The sequence below is a fragment of the Carex rostrata genome, chromosome 14, assembly GCF_964058835.1.
Source record: "Carex rostrata chromosome 14, lpCarRost1.2, whole genome shotgun sequence".
In the NCBI taxonomy this organism is placed as follows: Eukaryota; Viridiplantae; Streptophyta; class Magnoliopsida; order Poales; family Cyperaceae; genus Carex; species Carex rostrata.
In genome coordinates, this window is record NC_135931.1 from 3,202,012 (window position 1) to 3,224,231 (window position 22,220).

General features: G+C 34.1%; 4 protein-coding genes and 1 non-coding gene across 11 annotated transcripts in view; 3 read left to right on the top strand and 2 right to left on the bottom strand.

Annotated features, from left to right (window-relative positions):
- The first annotated feature begins 1,163 nt into the window (after window positions 1–1,163).
- The window catches only part of LOC144564928 (protein NETWORKED 3C-like), an 88,887-nt gene continuing 67,830 nt past the window's right edge, over window positions 1,164–22,220 (top strand). The window contains exons 1-2 of the mRNA XM_078314513.1: window positions 1,164–1,344; window positions 2,025–2,682. Coding sequence (XP_078170639.1) covers window positions 1,254–1,344; window positions 2,025–2,638 — 705 coding nt within the window. The 5' untranslated portion in view covers window positions 1,164–1,253 and the 3' untranslated portion in view covers window positions 2,639–2,682. The remainder of the gene's footprint in view (window positions 1,345–2,024; window positions 2,683–22,220) is intronic.
- LOC144564929 (superoxide dismutase [Cu-Zn] 2) lies at window positions 10,982–13,897 on the top strand. Of its 4 annotated transcripts, none has more exons than XM_078314517.1 (8): window positions 10,982–11,027; window positions 11,450–11,527; window positions 11,632–11,733; window positions 12,036–12,131; window positions 12,722–12,753; window positions 12,852–12,927; window positions 13,279–13,332; window positions 13,651–13,897. In XM_078314517.1, exons 2-8 carry the CDS (start codon window positions 11,455–11,457, stop codon window positions 13,671–13,673), a joined length of 456 nt encoding a protein of 151 aa, XP_078170643.1. In that variant the 5' UTR covers window positions 10,982–11,027; window positions 11,450–11,454; the 3' UTR covers window positions 13,674–13,897. The 4 variants fall into 4 exon arrangements, with proteins under 4 accessions (XP_078170643.1, XP_078170640.1, XP_078170641.1 ...); XM_078314514.1 differs by having other exon boundaries at window positions 10,983–11,027; window positions 11,443–11,527; XM_078314515.1 differs by having other exon boundaries at window positions 10,988–11,031; window positions 11,443–11,527.
- Window positions 14,582–16,834, bottom strand: LOC144565818 (secoisolariciresinol dehydrogenase-like). Of its 4 annotated transcripts, none has more exons than XM_078315665.1 (4): window positions 16,696–16,834; window positions 16,172–16,261; window positions 15,536–15,957; window positions 14,583–15,097 (listed from the first exon to the last, which is right to left on the bottom strand). In XM_078315665.1, exons 1-4 carry the CDS (start codon window positions 16,713–16,715, stop codon window positions 14,730–14,732), a joined length of 900 nt encoding a protein of 299 aa, XP_078171791.1. In that variant the 5' UTR covers window positions 16,716–16,834; the 3' UTR covers window positions 14,583–14,729. The 4 variants fall into 4 exon arrangements, with proteins under 4 accessions (XP_078171789.1, XP_078171791.1, XP_078171790.1 ...); XM_078315664.1 differs by having other exon boundaries at window positions 16,163–16,261; XM_078315663.1 differs by lacking the exon at window positions 16,696–16,834 and having other exon boundaries at window positions 14,582–15,097; window positions 16,172–16,351.
- On the top strand, window positions 16,939–17,010 carry TRNAP-UGG (transfer RNA proline (anticodon UGG)). Its single transcript has one exon. It is a non-coding gene; the product is annotated as a tRNA-Pro (tRNA).
- LOC144565644 (uncharacterized) lies at window positions 17,621–18,037 on the bottom strand. Its single transcript, XM_078315459.1, has one exon. The coding sequence runs from the start codon at window positions 17,959–17,961 to the stop codon at window positions 17,710–17,712; it is 252 nt and encodes an 83-aa protein (XP_078171585.1). The 5' UTR covers window positions 17,962–18,037; the 3' UTR covers window positions 17,621–17,709.

Consider the following 22,220-nt stretch of genomic DNA (forward strand, 5'->3'; position numbering starts at 1 on the left):
ACTGAGACCTGGGTCCTTTTTTTGACCTTTTCCTCCCGACCGTTGTAGCTCTTAGCTCCGAACTTCCATAAATTTCTGAAATTTATGCCCTTTACTTGAATTGTCAAAAATACCCCTGAGGTCTCAAAAAATTAGAAGGAAATTAGAACATATTAACATATTAAACTTGTAACCTACCTTTATCAGTTAAAATTAACAAAAATATATACTAACATATTAAAAAATATATTGAAAGAATAATTTAGTAATATCATAAAATTATAAATTATAATTATTAGTTTCATTATTTTAATACAAATATAAATTGTTTACTAAATATAATCATATAAAATATCGTATAAATCAAATTATCATTAAAATTATTATGGCGCTTAAATTGTAATTTATTAAAAAAAATCTAGTCAAAAGAACCACTGACACAGAGGCATAAATGTGATTAATGACCTCAGTATGGTCAAATGGTAACCTGCTTTGAAGTTCAAACCGTGGCGCTCGAGAAAATAATAAATAATGAAACAAAGAATATAAAATAAATCGAAGGCCAGCTCCAGTTTACTATACGACAAAAAAATTAAATTACAAACCGACCAGCTATTTGTCTACGAATATTTACTAAATGACGTGGCAACATTTCAACAGCCAAGAAAGAATTATTGCGTTGTATTAGCCAGATGTAAAAACACATGTAAATATTGACTAGGGTTAACAATTAATCCGAAATTGCAAGACGCTCCTACGCACGGCGCACCTCGGTAACAATTCGTTTTGGTCACACGTGGCTTGTTTTTATTGGACATGATGGACCCCACTTCATTAAAATCGATGAGAATATATTGGAAAATAAATCATGTCTAGTGAATTTTTAGAGGGAAGAGTTCTCTCTTTCTCTTTTGAATTGCAAGAAGAAGAAGAAAGGAAGGGAAGGTGAAGGTGAAAAAGAAGACACAAGGAAGACAAACGAGGCGGAGGAGGAGAACAACAAGGTAAAATTGTCATCTTAAATCAGAGCATTTCATAAAATTGCTGGACAGAGCACACAAAAGATCGACCCTTTATTTGATATTCGATACAGATTCTAATATTTGGGCTAAAATCTTGATTGCTCTGTTCAGGTCTCAAAATCTCATAGATATATTATATATATTTTTTAATTATTACTGCAGCTTGGAAAAATACAGTTGGACTGAGTGGGCTTTCATTTGAATTAACGAGGGAACTTGTGCAGATAGAAAAGAAGAAAATAAAAGAGAGAGATGGTACGAAGGGACCTTCCTCAGGCATGGTGGTTTGATAGCCACAATAACAATTCTAGACAGTCTCCATGGCTCATCTCCACTCTTTCAGGTACTTTTTTCTTTGCTTTATTTCTAATTGTAAATAAGTTTTTTTTTTTAATCTACAAAACTGTGCACTTTATGGTGTTACATACTAACATTATTTATGGGTTTAGTGCAATAATTTTTTACTGTTGACTTGACTATGTAGCAAGGATAAGAACACGAGCATCCTACACAATACAGCACACCATTTTCAATTCAATTTCTATTTGACATGACCGTCAGTGTTGTCTCAGATATAGACATGGCATGACTCTAATGTTCGTGCTACATAGACTGTTGTTTTGAAGTAATTGGAGCCTGAATTCACTGGTATAGCAGATATGTGCCAATGTCATTACCAACAGGAGCCTGAACTAGCTCTCTGGTAGCTTTGAAGTAATTGAGATCAGCGAGGCCAGATCATTTTATTAGGAGGTTGAAATGTTTTGTTGTATGCAAAAATTACAAAGTTTAATAGACAAAATTATAATTTTTCAATTTATAAGGCGTTTAGCTCCCCTTTTCCCTCACTTCACATTAGTTTACTTATCACGCATGTAATTTGTAGTAATTTAGTAAGTGTTTACTTAACACACATGAATTTTGTAGTAATTTAGTAAAAATTTAATGACAATGTTTAAGCTAGAAATTAATTGACACTTTACTGGTGGTACATTCTCGAACTAAACAATTATGCATGTGCAGAGTTAGAAGAGAAGACAAAACAAATGCTAAAGCTAATAGAAGAAGATGCTGACTCGTTTGCGCAACGTGCTGAGATGTACTACAAGAAGCGGCCCCTTCTAGTGGACATGATTGGGGATTTCTATCGTAACCACCGTTCCCTTGCAGAGCAATGTGACCAGTTAAGATCATCAAGTAGTGTGCCTCGCATGAAATCACTTGGTGGGTCGACTCTATCCTCTCAAATCTCTACTAGTTATGTTTCGTCGACTTGCTCTTCTGAATCCGATTCAGAAGTGGATGACCCAGAACCTGATAATATATCCGAGACAGATTCATCAGAATTTGATAACAGTTTGGAAGCAGAGTTGAAAATGCTCAGAGAAGAGACCAAAGCATTGAAAGTCAAGTTGGAGGTTAAAGATGAAGAGAAAAGGGAGGTCATAAGACAACTTTCATATACTATTGATATACTGGAAAAAGAGAATAGGAGCTTGAGGAAGCATGCCAACGAATCGGCAAAGAGAGAAGGCAGCGGTGGTTGGTTTGATGCGATGAGATGGACAAAGGATATTGTTTCGGGGAAGATTTTTACGGCACATTGCAAAAGCCAGACCACAGTTGTGGCCCTCTAGATTGAAAAAAATTAGATCTGCAGATTTCATTAGTTAATGCTGAGGTCAACAAATTGTTAAGAGATTCAAGTGCTATGGAGAAATGTCTGAATATATGTTGTTTTTGTTTTGTAGAAATGTGAACTATCCTCTATGGACTTGACAGATTCCACATATATATTTGTGCGTTAAGAGAATATGAGGTAGACATGTATACTGTGGTCTTATGCTTGTACTATATCTCGAATTTATATATAATTCGTCTAAAGGCTTTTCCAAAAAAAATAATATATATAGTTGTTGGCTTGTTGCAGTAGAACGTGTCGTAAATGTTTCCAAACGTTGCAATTCTCATGAATAGCATTGGCATCAAATTGTTACATTACATCTACTGGTTTCTTTCTTTTTTTGGGTTATTTTCTCTTTTTATTTGTAAATATAAGCAGGGTTGGTTGCTTTGGACTGATGGTGTTCGGCCACATAGAAGTAAGGCTGGCAAAAAAATTCGAGGTTCGTGATTCGATTCGGGTTTGATTCGAGTTTAATTCGATTCGAAATGGGTTCGAATTGAAACGAACCAAACTAGGTTCGGTTCGGAATTAATTCAAACCAAACTCAAACCTAGCCTGGTTCGATCGAAATAGGTTCGTGATTTTTTTGTGGTTCGAATCTCATAAAATCACCAGCCATCCATTTACCTGATGAAATTAAAATCCAAGATAGAGAGTTATAATTTAACTTAGTCAACACTCTCTCGCTCTCAAATCTAACCTAGTTCTCTCTCCACCTCTCCCTCTAGCTCTAAAATCTAGCCGACGCTCTCGACGACTAGCTGTCTCTCCGGCCTAGATGACTGTCTCTGCTCTCTCTTCAGTCGTCTCTCATAATTCATACCAGAAAAGCCGTCTCTGATGTATTTTTTCATGACTAATTTTTCAACTTAAAAACACTCATTTTATAGTTCATACCGGTAAAAGGAAGCCATGTGAATTTTGTCCCGCGAGAAAAAATTAATGTATAAACTACCGGTATAACTAAGGCTGCTAAAAAATAATTTAGTTCGTGGTTCGATTCGGGTTCGATTCGAAAAATGTGTAGTTCGCAATTAATTCGATTCGAAATGGGTTCGGTTCGAAACGAATCAAACCAGGTTCGGTTCGAAACGAATCAAACCAGGTTCGGTTCGAAATTAATTCAAACCAAACTCAAACCTAAGGTAAGTTCGGTTCGGTTCGGTTCGGTTCGTTGCCACCCCTACATAGAAGCATGGAAGGAAGGAATCCGTATCACCCCACGACCCAGGTACCTGAGGTGCAAGCTATAAATCTGGACTGTTCTTTTCATGTGGCACAAATTAGGTGCGCGCAAATTATAAAACATATTAAACGGCTCCAAATAAATATCAAATCGAGTTGAGTTCGTTACCCTCGGATGCGTCCCACAGGAGAGACTTGTTTTTTTGAAAAATTGGTTAGCAACAAAGACAAGTACCCAGCCAACTACCCCTGAAATTTGTGTTTTGAAAATTTTGTCGGCAATCCTTGACTGCATCAGTCAAGTTTAAAAGAAAAAAAAATTTGTCGGAAAATCCAACAAAATGCGCACATCCAACTACGCAACGCAACTGCCCCTGGAATATAAAATCTTATCGGTTTAGATTCAGACCGTTGATGAGAATCTGGATCAATGTGGCCCATATTTCAAAAAATAGAAGAACCACAAAATATTTTGTATTTATCTACAAGTGAGTTTTAAATTGGAATCAATAACTCAGATTCAAAATATTTTTATTTTTTTTCCAATAACATATAAAAAAAATATTTAAATTTTTCTTACAACTGCAAAAAATATGATCTAAAAATATTAACCTGGATTATTTGTTGTAGTCTTTCTAATAAGTCAAATTATATAATATTGCATTTATTTTTAAAGAAATATATAAAATATATAAAATATATTTAATATTTCAATAAAAAAATTATAACATTTTTTGTTTAATTACAAAAATAATCAGAAAACATAAAACCTTACCGGTTTTGGATTTCCTAAATCTTAAACCGCAAAATTAATTTTACGGGTTTTGGCTGAATTTCGGAAAAAAAAAGTGGAATTTGGGTAGATTTTGAAATTTAATATTTTGTTGAATATTAATAAAAATTTCGGGTTCATCTTGGTGTGCTACAAGATTCTTAAATATTGGGTTGGTGGGAACAATATCTAAAAAAACCAGTGTTCTAAATAGCGCGCTATAGCGCCGCTATAGCGTTTTTGGACCCAAAACGCTAAGCTATACAATTAAAACACGCTATTTGAGCTACAGACGCTATAGCGGTAATAGCGGTCCGCTATAGCGCATAGCGTGTAGCGCAAATAGCGCCCGCTATGCAACATGCTGTTTTTTTTTTCTTTTCAATTTATATGGGCTTTAAATAAAGGCTCAGATTGGATTTTAACCGTGATTTTTTTTTTATAATTGACATACTAAGCTTTATATTAAATTATTAATTATTATTTTAATAAAAAAATTATTAATTATTAAATGAGATCAAATAAGGAAGCTACAGCGCGCTATGCAACATGAGCTGTTTTTTTTTTCTTTTTTTAATTTATATGGGCTTTAAATAAAGGCTCAAATTAAATATATTAAGATATTTCTTGAAGTAACAAAATGATACTTACTATATGGTAGTTTGAATATTTTGAATAGATTAAGATAATTAATTATGCCATGATGTCTAGGTTATTTTGAAATTTAAATAGAAAAAAGATAGATTATGTCATGATGCTAAATATATTTTGAATAGAAAAAGATCGATAGTTTATGATATTAGTAATACTATGGATATTTTGAGTCGCAATTTGGACTTTGTATTGGTTCAATATGAATACTATAATTTTTTAATCAATTTGATGTTATTTATTATTCTATGAGACTTATATAATGTTGATATTTAGTACAAATATATGATATAATTTTTATAAAAATAAAAAAACGCTATGTGGCATAGCTTTCGCTATAGCGACGCTATTCGCTATAGCTTTTTTTTTCGGCTTCCCGCTATGACGCGATAAACGCTATTTAGAACCTTGAAAAAAACTGATTTGTCACCACTGCTTATAGCAGCTTGGTAAGACACTCCCACTTCTCCCGTGGGAGAGTGGGTTCGATCCTTGCCAAAGGCAGGAAATAGTATGTATGTGGCCTACATGCAATTCTCAAAAAATAAAAAAAATAAAAACCCGCTGATTTTGTATGGTTTTATCATCTATCAAAATTCCATCAATTTCTTCTCGCATATAGAAAATATAAATTAGATTACATCTTAAGATGTGTTTTGATATTTTAAATTTACATTTTTTTTTAAACTTTGCAGAAGCTGCGAAATCGTGAAGAGAATCAAACTCTCGACTTTTAGTTATAAAAACTCTAAAACTTTTTTCTAATTAACTGTGCTACCTCCTCTTTCTCTACAAATTTTATTATTAAGGAATTAAAATGAGGAGATATATTAAGGTATAAAAACGTAAGAGATGTTCATGCGGATAAATCATCTTATTTTTTTACTAAGAGTTGACTTAATAATTTGGACAATATTTTTCAAAATCAACAAATAAAATTAAAAAAATTAAAATACCTGTAAACATGTCGTTGAGACTATGCAAATTTTAAGAAAATTAATAAATTTGTTAATATTACAAAATTAATAATTATTTTGTTTATCAGTTTATGCGGCGATTTTTATTAATATCCCTAAAACAAATCAAAATTTTAAAAATGCCCCTGCTCCCAATTTTTTTTTAAATATGCCCTAACCGCCTGGGCTTCGGGCGGCCCAAAAAAGCCTATGAGGCGCCACCCCCTGGGGCGCCCCATAAGGCAAGTGAGGCGCCATCCCTAAGGGCGCCCCATGTTTTTTTTGTTTTTTTTTTGTTTTTATATAGATCTTATAATTTTGATTTGAAGAATTTTGTGAAGAAAAACGGATTAAAATTCATAATAAATCCAGGAATTTAAAATTCAAATACATTACTAAATAATACAGTACCGTCGAGTCCATAGAATAAGGTAACATAAAATTCATACAGCAACAACCAGTTCAAATATCAATTATACAAACCGTTACAGTTAAAACATAAAATACTACAACAACATACAATTGGGGTCTAAGCCTTACGAGACGAGGAGCTTGCTCCCTTTTTTTCCTCAGCCCGACGGACGCACGCAGGACACTCCCACGTAGTGAGACGAGCGTCGTTCAGCAGATCTGCATGGGGGTCCATGCAATTGGGATGAACAGCTTTGCCACATTTATAACAGAAGAACATATCCACCATATCTCCGTTCAGCTCACATAAGCAGCACTGTCCCCATCCAGGTGGAGGGACCCTGTCCACCCAGCCTTCCATCAGCATTTTTCTAATTGATGGATCAAGAGTGCTCAGAAATACTTCTTTATTTTTGGGTGAAAACAATCTTTCCAAATTCCTCATCGCGTAGGCTTCAGCCGTCCAAAAATTATTAATGAGTGCTCTTTTTGCTTCGCGTTCGGTTTCAGTTCTTCCTCTATTTTTTCCAACTTTGGGTGCCATTATAACTAGGGTTTCAAGTGACAGCAATTGATTAGGAAGGCTAATTATGTGCGTAATTAAATACTAACTGTACAGTAATCAACGGCTAATTAGAAAATAATTAGAAAATATATAAAAAATAATTGAAATAAATATTTTAAAAATAATTAAAAGAAATATTTAAAAAATAATTACCAAAAATATTTAAAAAATATTTAAATTACCTGTAGTAGTAGTCGCCCAGAAAATCGCCCGAAATCGCCCGAAATCGCCTTGAGCGCTTTCTCCCTTCTTTCTGCCTTTGAGGTGGAAGGTAGACTGAAGCAGAAGAAGTGGTCCAAAAAGCTGTTTATTCTTGACCTGAAAATTTAACTTACAATTAAATCTGGGTGCTTCTTATCCATCCTTCAATAACAACGTATATTAATACAGACTTACCAGACAAAGCATGACAGAGGCCTTTGTATAAGTGGGCGATGACAGCTCCACCCCAGTTCCATCTCGATTCTTTCTCCAGGTCCCTCAGCAGGGAGAGGTACATCATCGGAACCGCGTCACCGCTGGAATCCTCGAACATGACAGCACCGCACAAATCCAGCACATATGCTCTAGTATACCTACAATATAAAATAATCAATGTAAATAATTGAGACGGTTGAGCAACTACTAAGTTAATTTAAAGAGTGTAATAGTACCTCCTGACCGCCTCAATGTCATCAGTATCAACATCTATCTGATTCTGGAAGAAGTGAGACCGGAGTGCCTTTAGAGAAATGCAGTACCCGGAATAACGAAACTCCTCCTCCTCCCCCTTCTTCTTCTTATATTTCTTCTGCAGAGTCTTCGGATCACACCCTAACAACTTCGGTATCATCCTCTGCAGCTCTGGATGGTCTGAGATGCCACCTATGGGGTCGCCATCGATACGTAAACCCCATAAGGCGCTCACATCACCAAGGGTGACTGTCATCTCCCCGACCGGGAGATGAAATGTATGAGTCTCAGGTCGCCATCTCTCCGCTAGACCCTGCATCAGAGACACATCGATCTTACTCTGCGGCATGGTGGCAAGCTGATACAAGCCGAGGTTCAAGATGTATCGCTGCATTTTTTTATGGGGGACGTACGGAATCTCAGACCTGCGGTGCCTCACCGTAAGCATGACATCGTCCTGTATTTATTATCAATTTGTCAGACTCAAATCGTGCATTTTTTTTAATAACTCAATAGAATGTCATTTTTTAAAGTATAAAATTCACGTACCTCAAGAGATGCCAATGAGACGCGGTGCTTAACATGATGGGTCCATAGAAGAGGACTAAATGTGTCAGGATCATGCACACCATCTGGAAAATCGGCCTGAGACGACGGATCCGCTCCAGTCGGATCCTCAAAACCCCTGCCAGTCGTATCATCATACGACGACGGGCCCTCTCCAGTCGGATCCACCGAGGACGTGCCAGCTCCACTCGGATCCACATGATCTGCACCCTCTGCAGGCTCAGCTCGTACTCCCCACCGTCTAACTCTAGGCATACTACATTTGCCAAAAAATATTAATCAAAACATACAATTTATATAAATTTTTTTTAATAAGAAGCATATACAATTCTGGGTTTACTTTTTGGGTGTATCTGCAATTTGTTTACATAATTAATTTTGTATGTACATGCATTTTTTTTGTAAACAAATAAACTTTACAAAAAAAACAAAATTAATTTTTAAACAAAAAAAATGCATATACATGCAATTTACATACAATTCTGGGTTTACTTTTTTTAGATTTATTGAAAATCATATACATGCAAACATACAATTTATATAATTTTTTTTTTAATAAGAATTGCATGTATATAATCCAAAAATAATTGTATGTAAATAAATTGCATTTATATGATGTTCATGCATATACAATTAATTTTGTTGCATGCATATGCATTTGCATGTATATACAATTAATTTACACTTTGCATGTAAGTAAATTGCATGCATACGCATTTTTTTTTTACAAAAATTAATTTTGTTGAAAATAAATAAACTTTACAAAAAAAAATGCATATACAATTCTGGGTTTATTTTTTGGGTGTATATGCAATTTGTTTACAAAATTAATTTTGCATGTACATGCATTTTTTTTTGTAAACAAATGGATGCAATTTACTTACAATAAAAAAAATGAGATATAGATGCAATTTACTTACAATAAAAAATATATATATATCATTTTTAAACAAATATTGATATACTTCAAAATAATTAGTTTTACTTCAAATCTTTTATATTCATATATACATGTTTTTATAAACTATCACAAAAATAATTTTCAAAAAATAAATATGCATATTTTTAAATCATAAACCCAAAAAATAAGTTCTTAAGCCGTTCAACCATTTGAACCATAAATTCCAACCCTAAATTGAAGTGTAAACCCTAAATTTGTAAGTAATTCACAATTGACAAACATAAACCCTAAATTTAACTATAAACCCTAAATTTAAAAAAAAAATCACAATTCACAACTACAAACCCTAAATTCAACCATATGTCATTCAAGCAATTTTACCATAAATCATAATCCTAAATTCGAGCAATTGCACCAATTCAAGCAATTCAAGCATCCAATTCAAGCAATCAAGCAATTCAACCATCTAATTCAAGCAATCAAGCAATTCAACCATCTAATTCAAGCAATCAAGCAATTCAATCATCTAATTCAAGCATCCAATCGAACCAATTCGACCAATTCAATCAATTCAAATAATTACTAACATTTCACCCTAAACATCGAATCAAACAAAACCGAATCACATTACATCATTTAATCACATTTAACCGAAACCCTAAACCCTAATCGAATCGAAAAAAATAAAACTCACTTGTTCGATCGAGAGAGAAGCGAATCGAGGCGCGAGGCAGAGAGGGGTCGGCTCGGAACGGCTTCTTTCTTCTCTTTTTTTCTCTTTTTTCCCTCTTTTTTTCGGCAGAAGCAATGGGGGAGAGAGAGGAGGGGCGGCTCACGGGTGGGGTTATTAGCTGGGCAGTGGGGCGCCAGATGGGAGGGCGCCTCACTTGGCTTATGGGGCGCCAGATGGGGGGGCGCCTTACTGGTGTTGTGGGCCGCCATTTGGGCCGGCGCTCCATGGGCTTTTTTGGGCCGCCCGAAGCCCAGGCGGTCAGGGCATTTTTAAAAAAAAATTGGGAGCAGGGGCATTTTTAAAATTTTGATTTGTTTTAGGGATATTAATAAAAATAGCCGCAGTTTATGTGATAAACTCTCTCAATAGCCGACCGAAAATTAGTTTTTTCCTCAGCAGCCTGTTTATTACCATCGGGTCCCACTCGACAGATCCGATCCATGAATACATGATCCATCTGCTTCTTCTTAATTAGCGAAACCTACCTATAGGGGTGCAAATGGGTTGGATATTATCCGACCGTATCCGACTCCGTATCTGAAAATTTAATATGGATATCCGATATTCAAATATTCGTGCGGATACGGATATGATTTTGAATTTTAATTATCCGTATCCGAATAGTAGATATATATTATATAATTTAATATGTATTTTGAAAAAAATTATGTCAATTACTATTATAAAAAACGGATATCCGTATCCATATCTGGTTAATATCTGATCTGTATCTGTATCCGGAAAATAAAAACGGATACGGATAATTAAAATTCACTATTATGGTTTTACCACTATCCGATCCGTATCCGATCCGTTTGCACCCCTACCTACCTACAACACACTACAAAACAAATCGAATCTGAAATACCAGTCAAGTCACGAACAAACTAGAAGGAACTAGAAGAAGAATCAGCGTTACTCGCACGGTGAGTCTCTTCCAATTGTTCTTCCTCTCAAAACGCGACCAGTCGGTTTGGAAAATAGCTCAATAATCGGATCGGGGGCTACCGATAGATTTTCCAAACCATGGTAGCATTGGCTTGATACCGTATAAGGTCCTAATTTTAAGAAGGTTACTTCACAAACAATAGGATGGGGGAGACGAGCGGCGCTGGACCCAGCTGGTCACCCCCTCGATCCGTCTCTGATCACTAGGAAGCATTTACCAAGTACTGTATACAAGAGCAGTTCCTCAATTTTTGGAATAAGTGTTAACTTTTGACTTTGTAATAATTAATCGGATATGAGACTAGGACTATGATATTATAGTATGGTGAGATTGTTGATTTGATTTGTACTGGTAATTCCTGACCTTTATATTCTCATAATTCCTTGTTATAGAACAAAGAGAAAATGGTGAAGGCTGTTGCTGTGCTCAGCAGTGAGGTTGTCAAGGGCACTATTTCCTTCACCCAACAAGGAGATGGTATGATTTACATCACTTCATTTTTGGGAATGAGTTTCTGTATACTTTTTTTTTTTCTCAGATGATAGACTATATCATTAAATTTGTTAATTTTAATATTTCAGGTCCCACAACTGTAACTGGTAGCGTCACTGGACTCAAGCCTGGTCTTCATGGATTTCATGTCCATGCACTTGGCGACACCACCAATGGTTGCATGTCAACTGGTGTGTGTTTCTCCCTTTGTATTTGCTAGGATATTTTTGACTTTTCATAGAATTAATGTAGTCATTAATTTGTCATTCGGAATAAATACATGGATTTGAGAAGTGACCATCATCATTTTTGGTCGAGTGAAAGGTAAAAGAAAAATAAGAAAATTTCTAAACATAATTGTTTAGAGAACCGACTCAAAAGGATAGCGACATGGACAATTAATGACAAATACTAACTCGTGAGGACTGACACAGCATAATATGATAGATATCGACATCCTTGTTTATTATAATTGTTTATAAAATTTATGAAGGTCCACATTTCAATCCTGTTGGGAAGGAGCATGGAGCACCCAATGATGAAAATCGCCATGCGGGAGACCTTGGAAATGTGACTGCTGGAGAGGATGGTGAGTAGGCACTTACTTTTTGATGTATTGATTTACTGATGATATAGATTACACCAGACACATCATTCAGAATTAGAAATGGTTGTGATCCCATTTGGATTTATAATGAAGGAGAGTATTGAAAACTAAATAATGCCTGAAGGAAAAACCATCATATTTTTTTAACTATCTTTTTGGTTGATCCATTGCAAGAAACTGAGTCATATGTTCTGGTTTAGAGAGCAATTTTTCTTTCCATATAGCAAATGAGATAATAAATTATCTAAAGTTTTCCAAGTGTAACAAACTTTCTGCTCACCTATAACGTGATACTTTATTTTCAAAAGCATTTGTGACAGTTGGATACAAGAAAAGAAAAAACTGATTTCTGTCAATTTTAGTTCTCTTTCAAAAGACTACTGAAGGACAATTTTCTCCAAAAGAAAAAAAAATACTTAAACATTCCGTGGCCAACTTCTATTTTGCCTCAGTATTGCAATTTGGCTGTAATTGCTGTGTTCCTGATTCTTTATTTACTAGTGTATATGATGTTTTGTTCTTTATTTAATGGATACAATTAGTGATTGACCTACTCTTTTAATAATTTGTAGGTACTGCTACCTTTACAATTGTGGACAGCCAAGTAAGATTCTGTTATTGTAGAAATATTTTTTGTTTATCTCATTAGGCAATCTCTTTTATTTTTCTCTATCGATGATGTCGCGAATTTATTTATAACAGATTCCACTCACTGGAGTGCACTCCATCATTGGCCGCGCTGTTGTTGTCCATGCTGATCCTGATGACCTTGGAAAGGGTAGCATTTTTTTTTTTTTTTTTTCCAATTTCTCAGTTTCGTGTTATTTACTGTAGAAATGCTGCTGTTTCCTTTTGATGAACTATGTAGTGTATTGTAACATTGCTAATAGAATAAAACTCAAAACCTGAATTATATATCAGTTTTATTCTTAACTTTTATACCTTTTTATCTCATGAGAGGTATGCTTATAGCTGGCACGATGACATACTTGTTGGTAAAAAAGAGTGCTTATGGTTTATGGTTGATGCTATCATTTTTTATCTCATTTCAGCTCTGTAATTTCATGTGGAATACATAAGTACCAAATTACCACTCTTGATTAACATTTTCTTTTTGTTGTTGATTTAGGTGGACATGAGCTCAGCAAGAGCACTGGAAATGCTGGGGGAAGAATTGCTTGCGGTAATTACATTTCCTTTATTACCCCTTCTCTTCCTTCTTTGTGTCCATTGTTGGTCTCTATTTTTGTTTTAAAACTATTACTATGTTTTTTTGGGATGAAAAGAGAAGAAATTTTAGCCTTTATTTATCGGTGACAAGAATATAATTAAACTGACAAGTTGTTTGTTTCTTTTTGTTGCGTGGAACACAAACAATTAAGTAATTATAACAAAAATTGAAAGAAAGAAAAAATACTTAACCATGGTGTCTGTCTTTGCAGTCTGAACTTATGATTATTTCTTATAAAATTATTAGTTGATAATTGTTGTTGTCTGGCAGGAATCATTGGGCTTCAGGGTTAGAGACATGCATGGACACTATTACTTCAACAAAATATTATGTTGTTACCACTGGATCATGCTTTGTATTTTGACCTAATGTTTGGACAACTTTATTAGTATTAGAATAAGCAGTCTGTTTTTTCATCAGGCTATTTATGCGTGTGCTGTGATTAAACCTGTTTTGAAAAATACTGCTTTGATGCAAATAGTCTCCTCATGGCTAAGGAAGATTAGCCCCTTTCTTATGTCTTGTTTCAGTAGTTTTAACTGGCATTACCTTTCCCTTGGCTGAGTTACTGTTTCCTTCTATTGCGTGGGTGAATCCTCAATCATTTGGCGTAGCTGCATGATTTATTGATTGTTGATTCAGATGAAATAAAATAAGAAAACAAATAGGTCACTTGCTATCAATATGTTACTTGAAAAATAAAATGAATGCTTATGCAACATCCAGATAATTACAAACAGCGTTACAGGTCAACCACTACAGCCTAATATCAGTTTCTAATGAATTGACATAATATCAGCATAATAGCAGACAATAAATTATATACATACCAGAACATGGATTTTTATTTTCTGAATTTCGTTAGATCACTGAAAATGGCATTTCAAAGCCTATTTTTTTTTTTTTATTAAAAGCCCTTAGGCAATTTCAAAGCCTAATAACAAACTCGAAGCAAATACCAGTTTCAATTTATGTTTTGATATTTTGGTTTGTAATATATGTGAGCAAAATCAAAAGTTAACTGCCTAATTTGTTTTCAATAGCACCGCAAAAGTTTCTTTAGAATTTGCTAATTCTGAATTTCACAATCAAATTCATATATTGGAATCCCTACATACATTGTCCGGAGAACTTTTGTTTTTTTGAAAAACTGATAGAAGCTATCAGTGTGTCCGGAGAACTTTTGAGAAACACAACAGCAGAATAGTTTTCCTTTTTTTTTTTCAGAAAGAAATGGCTAACCTTAGGAAGTAATATTCAATAAGAAGTTCATATAAATCTAGACAAATGAAAATAAATAAATAAAAAACGCAACAAAATTTGCCAACTCTAAAACACCCAAAAGAGAATCAAGGTGGAGTAACATTCAACCTTTTGAAAGAGGTAAAACCACCATCCACCACAAGGTTATGTCCGCTAATATATTTCGCATCATCTGAAGCCAGGTATACAGCCGCATCCGCAATATCAGCTGCATCACATTTTGCCCCCTTGAAATCCCACATATTGTGTGTTATCTCAGCAACTATTTTCTCATCATCAATATTCAAAAGCTTCTTCAAGGCTTTTGCACCAAATGCTGTCGGTAATGCATGAGGCGATATGCAATTTACTCGAATACCATGTTGGCTTAGTTCTGCTGCTGTTGATTTTATCAAGCCAATTACAGCAGCCTTTGACACTGCATAGTCATGTGGTGCCATGCCTCCAAGCATACCTATTGACCGATGAAGCATATGAAATTGACGTTAAATTGATCAGTCTACCAATTAATTTGAAATTTTATGTTATGTAGAGAAACCTTTTGTAGTTACACTGAGAAAATATATAGTCTTTCTGACAAATCATACCTCCTGTTGTATGCTAATTTGTTTTATGGTGGCATTCAAGCTTTCAATATTAGCACTGTGGGTCCGATCAGGCCCAAGTATCACTGTACTGGTTGCTACCTGAAATCAAGTAGGATACTCAATAATTGTATACGAGGTACCCAGTCATTACTGCAAAAATTCAATGAGAAAATCCCCAATAAACAATCAATCAAAAAATGATCAATTATTTACTGATTGTGATCCACTTTATTGTGATCAGTTATACCAAGTACCAACAACCCATTCTTATACAACCAATTAAGAGAATACCAAATGCAACTAACCTGTTGTGCTGGCTGTGCAAATGATACTTCCAGCTTGGCATGGGATCATTACACGAGAAGCATGCTTGATCCCGGCAACCATCGAACGGACATTAACTGCCATGGTCTGGTCAAATCCCGCAAGGTCCAAATCAATTATTGTTGGCGCCAATGTCCCAGCAATGCCGGCATTGTTATACATTACATCAAGCCGTCCATATTGGCCCACAACGTGATCGACTGCACTGGAGATATCTTCCTCATTAGTGACGTCACAGTGAATAAAGATGGCATTTGGGCCAAGATCATTTGCAATTGATTTTCCTAAATGATCTTGCACATCTGCAAGGAGAACTTTTGCACCATTTGCTATGAATTTGATGGCAGCTGCTTTGCCGATTCCACTGGCTGCACCAGTTATCAGAGCAATTTTTCCTTCTAGCCTGAATTTGTGCAAAATTGCAACTATATTAGCCTTTGGCATGCAGTACATGTAGAAAGGAAAGAGTTCAAACAATAATTAAATGCAGCAATGAAATTGTGTGCTTTGTTTTATTAAAAGAATTTGGCAATGCTAAAAAAGGCAGGTGAAAAATACAAGGTAATGAGAAAATTTCTGCCTGACAGAAAAATAAAATAAAATGCTACCTTCCTGACTGTGAATTAGCAGAAAAGAGTAAATGCTGTTGGAGCCGATTAATATTTGATTTGGCCAACACATCCAAAGGTGATTTATTCCCCTTCAATCTAATCCAAAAGTTGGAGAAAGCATCATGTAAAATAATTAGTTCATAAAGGATTAAGATAAAACTTGTTACAAGCATGAAGTGTTTTTAGGTTTTACCAGATAGGACACAGCTATTCCACTTTAGCAGCAGATCGATGCTAGTTGAATAATTGGGCCATTATGGTTGTGCTTTGCAGGAAAAGATGGAAAGATGAACTCTATTCTTTTCTCGTTACTCTAGTTGGTGCCAATTTTTTAGCAGTTGAGAAGTGAAAATAGTTATTATTTTGTTGGAATTATTGAAAACCTTCTTTCTGTACACATTCGTACACACACACATGTGTGTGTGTGTGTGTGTGTGTTACTACCATTAAATAACAAAGTTGAAAAGGATAACAATACTTTACTTCAGAAAATAGAAAATTAAAGCAAAATTAGATGGAAAAAAAAAAACTTTATAGCTATCCTCGACATTGGGAGCTTCTTTGTCCTGCTGTCTGATTTACTTTCGTTTTCCTTTCCGGAGTGTTTGGTAGTCTGATAATTTTCTTGGATGGAGCAGCCACTTCTCTAATTGCAAAAATGTAATAATAAATTGTGAAGAAGAGGAATAGGAACAGTTACTGACTTCCGAGTGGTAGATTTGGAGGCTAGAAAAAGTGGTATATAAATATATAATACAAGGGAAAGACAACAAGGGCATTTGGTCTAGTGGTATGATTCTCGCTTTGGGTGCGAGAGGTCCCGAGTTCGATTCTCGGAATGCCCCCCTTTTCACCTTTTGTCTAACAACGAGACAAATTGCTCATATTTTTCATACAGTCAAACGCCAGTACTCCCTTTTCACCTTTTGTCTAACAACGAGACAAATTGCTCATATTTTTCATACAGTCAAACGCCAGTACTATTTTACCAGCAACTTGTTTTGATTCAAAATCTATTCGAAAGCTGTTTCTTTCTTGTAAATGGTGCATATAGTGAGTGTTCTAGTGTTTTGTTATAAGCATTTAACTGAACTTAATCTAATGTGTTTGAATTAACACAATTAGATTCACATGTGCATGTAAATCATAATTTTTAGAGCATATATGTGAGTTTGTATTAACTTTTTTTACTTGTATTGAGACAAATTGAATAAAATATTCAATAGGCCAACATATTTATCTAAATGTTTTACCTAATCAACATAAATATTTACGATTGAAATTTCCAAGCGGACAAATATTTCTAACACGTTTGTGTGCCTATTTTTAAGTTAATTTACAAATTTACAAATTTTGGCCAACATTTTTATCAAGAATTCTTATTTAGAGAAATGCATTTAAATAATATATATCTGTGCATAAGTCCATATCTTACTTTCATATATTTGTAGCCAAAACCTAAAAATTTGTACAACACACTGTACACAACTACACACACAGAATGAAAACAAAAAACAAATACACTAAATCTCAATGAAATAAACTTAATTAGGACCCCAGCAGCTCAAATACATAACCATCCTTAACGATTCCTCTGATTTCTTCGCCTTCTCTTCCAAACCGGATCCTGAAGAAACCTTTCTAGCTTGAGACAAGGCTCCCATGTTTTGCTTCACTCTGCTTTGTATAGATCTAAAGGCATAGTTCCACTGGCAAAGCCCCACCTGATCCTTCAGAGCTTCTATTGCACCGACGCTCGGTGCTACAACAAATGAACCTCTCCCATTAGATGCCATCTGAATCCTGCTACTTCCTCTGATTTTAGACAATTGATTGTTAATTTTGATCGTAGTTTTTTGGTTTGAGAGGAAGGAAGAAATGTGGCGTGTTATAGAGATGGTGTGCTTCACTGCACATCACAATCTAGGGGTGCAAATGGATCGGATATTATCCGATCGTATCCGAAAATTTGATACGGATATCCAATATCTGAATATTCGTACGGATACGAATATGGTTTTAAATTTTAATTATCCGTATCCGAATAATAGATGTATACTATATAGTTTAATATATATTATTAAAAAAAATTATGTTATTTACTATTATAAAAAGTGGATATCCGTATTCGGTTAATATCCGATCCGTATCCATATCCGTCTAATATCTCATCTGTATTTGTATCCGGAAAATAAAAACGAATACGGACATGGTTTTTCCACTATCCGATCCATTTGCACCCCTATCACAATCGGGAATAAATCTGTTGCGATACGAATTAGATGAACAGTATCCTGAAATTTTTGCTTTTCCAAATCTAGCCGTTCAACTTTTTCTGTCCACGCATCTCGAAATAACTAGTTTGTCTGTGCACGCATCTCAAAACAAATCGACAGTTAGATTTGAAAAAGCAGGAATTTTAGGTTACTGTTTATCTATTTCGAATCGCAGCAAATTTAATCCCATCACAATCACATAGAAATGATGGGAGAAGAGAAGAAAACGAGACTAGCTGGTATTGAGAATTCCATGTCCTAGAAACTAGGGGCTGTTTTATTTGTTATTTTCCTACAAAAATGGAGAGTAACATGTATCAAAGCGATAGCACTATACTGGTGGTGACCTATTTTCAAAGGTCTTTTCTAATGACGTTTGGATAAGAGCAAGATTTAATGAATAATCTAAGTTTCCCTTAAACAATTTTTTTTATATAAAGCAAGTACCAAAGCATTGCATATTTCTTAAATGAGGAAGCCCTGAAACTGTGGCAAGTAAAAAGGAAGGGGGCATGTGAAGAAGTTCAATATTGCTGCAAGCCTATGTGAGATAATCAATCTTTATACAACTATGGAAAATTAAATCAAAACGAAAAACAAATGGGCAAAAATGGAACGAATAAATCTAAATTTCTGAATAATTAATAAACCTATCGTATCTGCTCGGCACATCTCCTTAGGCCTCATTTACATTCCTCCTTAGTTCCCGATTCTTAATCCACCCTCCTCCTTCCTTGAGAAAAGAAGTTCCTTATCGAATATTATCAAGACTATATCAAAATATTTTAAATAATCTTTTGAATGATATGAAAAATATTATCAGGACTAATGGACTACAACTTATCAAGTTAACTCATTATTAATAAATTTCATTCCAATAAGAAAAATCGTCATCCGAGATATCTTCCTGTGAGATATCTATGATTGGAATCTTGCTAAGTTTATGAAAGAGGAAACCTTGAGCTATTTCTTTATAGAAATATGAAAAACTAACTATAGGATTACACTTTTCACATATATTACAATATTATATTGTCAATTCGAAACATTGAAACATTGTACTAAAAGAACAGGAGAAGTATGATTACACAGCTGGATCTGCCCCCCCTGAATGAGGGTAGATGATCCTTCCTATATTTAGATTGTTTGATTCAACTTGCATGGTTCATATCATATATTTCAAAATAGAAGGAAGTAGGGGTGTAAACGGTCGGATACAAATCAGATATTAAATGATACGGATATAGATCAGATATTGAATGGATACGGATTGGATATGAATATAATTTAGATAATTAAAGATAAATTACTAATGATATACTCTATATGAGTGAGTCTATGGTACTATGCATATTACGATTTGGCATCGTGCTACGGCTCTATATTCGAGTTTTCAAATCCTAACGGTCGATCCGAACCGTTCATCTTGTTCTCCATATTAATATGTGTTTGGAGACCAAATTTTACATTTTTAAAATTTTTTTTACTATTTTTTTAGATATTTAGAAAATCACTTGATCTGAAAATTCTGGACCATCCAAAAACAATGATTTTCAATAAATTTAAACAAATAGTAAATTTTTTTTAAAAAAATGTAAAATTTGGTCTATATTTTCCCAAATCGTAATATGCATAGTACCATAGACTCACTTAATGTATATTCTAATAAAAAATAACATCTAAATATAATTTTTCATTCACAAATTAGATCTATATTTTTCATAATAAGTTTGTTGATTACAAAACATATATCATATTATCAAAACATTAGTCACTAATTATGTCATAGTGTTATATTGTTCATCAAAATATATAGGGTAAATTTCGCTGGAGGTCACCAAACTTTGTTACTTGTCACGCGAATTGGTTACTCAAGTTTGATTTGTCCATTTTTAGTTACTCAACTTTGTTATTTGTTTCAATCAAGTCCCTCTATACTTTTTCATCCAAATCTTAACGTAATATTCCCATTCCGTCTAAAATATTAACGGAATATACTCATTTCATCCAAAATATTAACATAATGAGCATATTCCATCCAAAATACTAACGAAATAGGTATATTCCGTTAAGGTTTTGGATGGAAAAGTATAGAGAGACTTGATTGAGACAAATAACAAAGTTGAGTGACTAAAAGGGGACAAATCAAACTTGAGTGACCAATTCGCGTGACAAGTAACAAAGTTTAGTGACCTATGATGAAATTTATCCAAATATATATGTAGATGTAATTTAATAAATCATTGGTATGAATATATAATTTAATAAATAATTTAAAAACATAGAGTACATTTGTTGTGATTTAGCGGTGTAAACGGTTGGACACGGATAGTTATAAATAGTTAAAAATCTTACTATATCTTTATTCGTTATAATTTTTCGGATACAAATATATATAGATATGGATACGGATCGGATAATTTAAGTAATTTTTCAAATTCGGATTCAAACGAAATTGGATAATATTCGATCCGTTTACACTCCTGGAAGGAAGCGTACTTATTAATAATACTAAGTGTATATATTCAATAAGAAAGTAATAAAAAAAGATTGAATCGAAGAAATGTATTGGCATTTTTTATCCAACAAGTTTTAGGCTTTTAGCAATTGGTCATCATCCTACCAGGATACCAGAAATCAAGTGGGACCCACACCGTTGCTAACTTGTTTACCTAGTGGCGCTGCAATTATAAACTTCATTTATTTCTTTTGTTAATTTGCTGGGGACCTCATACTGTACTCGTGCTACTGCTACTAAACAAACAACAGGGACACTGAATTTTCAAAACCAGCACCTCAATTCCCAAAACCAGAACCTCACTTTTTCATCATACTACCGTACCTTCACTAGTTCACAATGGCCATTTATCGCCATTTATCGCCATTTTTATATATATATATAGATGAGCTACGGTGAGCTATAGAGTAAAAGGGGTTTATACTCTATGCAATATCTTCATTTTCAAAGTTCAAATAGTCGATCCAAATTGTTAGATGTTTAATCTATAATAAAATATGCTTGGAAACTAAATTTTACAATTTTTAGAATTTTTTTATTATTTATTAAGTCACTTTGAAAATCTGAAAATCCGGGTGAACAGTAAAATTTTCTGGACCACCGGATCGGTGATTTTCAAAGTGGCTTAATAAATAGTAAAAAAATTCCAAAAAATGTAAAATTTGGTCTCCAAGCACATTTTAATATGGAGATGTAACGGTTTGGATCGATCATTTGGACTTTAAAAATTGGAAAATGAATCGGTAGCACTTCGGCCGAAGTGCTACCGAATGCATATTAGTCACACTCGATATATATATATATATATAATATGAGTGTGGCTAATTTGCTACCGGAAGCACTTCGGCCGAGGTGCTTCCGGGGTTATATTTTAGTGTGTGATGATCAAACAACAATTTTCAAACCATCTTAATAAATAGTAAAAAAATTTCAAAAAATGTAAAATTTGGTCTCCAAGCAGATTTTATAATAGATTGAACATCTAACGGTTTAGATTTGTTATTTGATCATCACACTATAAAATATAACCCTGGAAGCACCTCGGCCGAAGTGCTTCCGGTAGCAAATTAGCCACACTCTCTCTCTCTCTCTCTCTATATATATATATATATATATGGGGAAATTGGTTTCATGCCACTCTAAAATGATAAATTTAGAAAAATATCACTCCAAAATTTTGATTTTGTTAAATGCCACCCCAAATTTCATTTATTAAGAAAAATGCCACAAATATCAAATTATTATACATTTGTAATAAAAA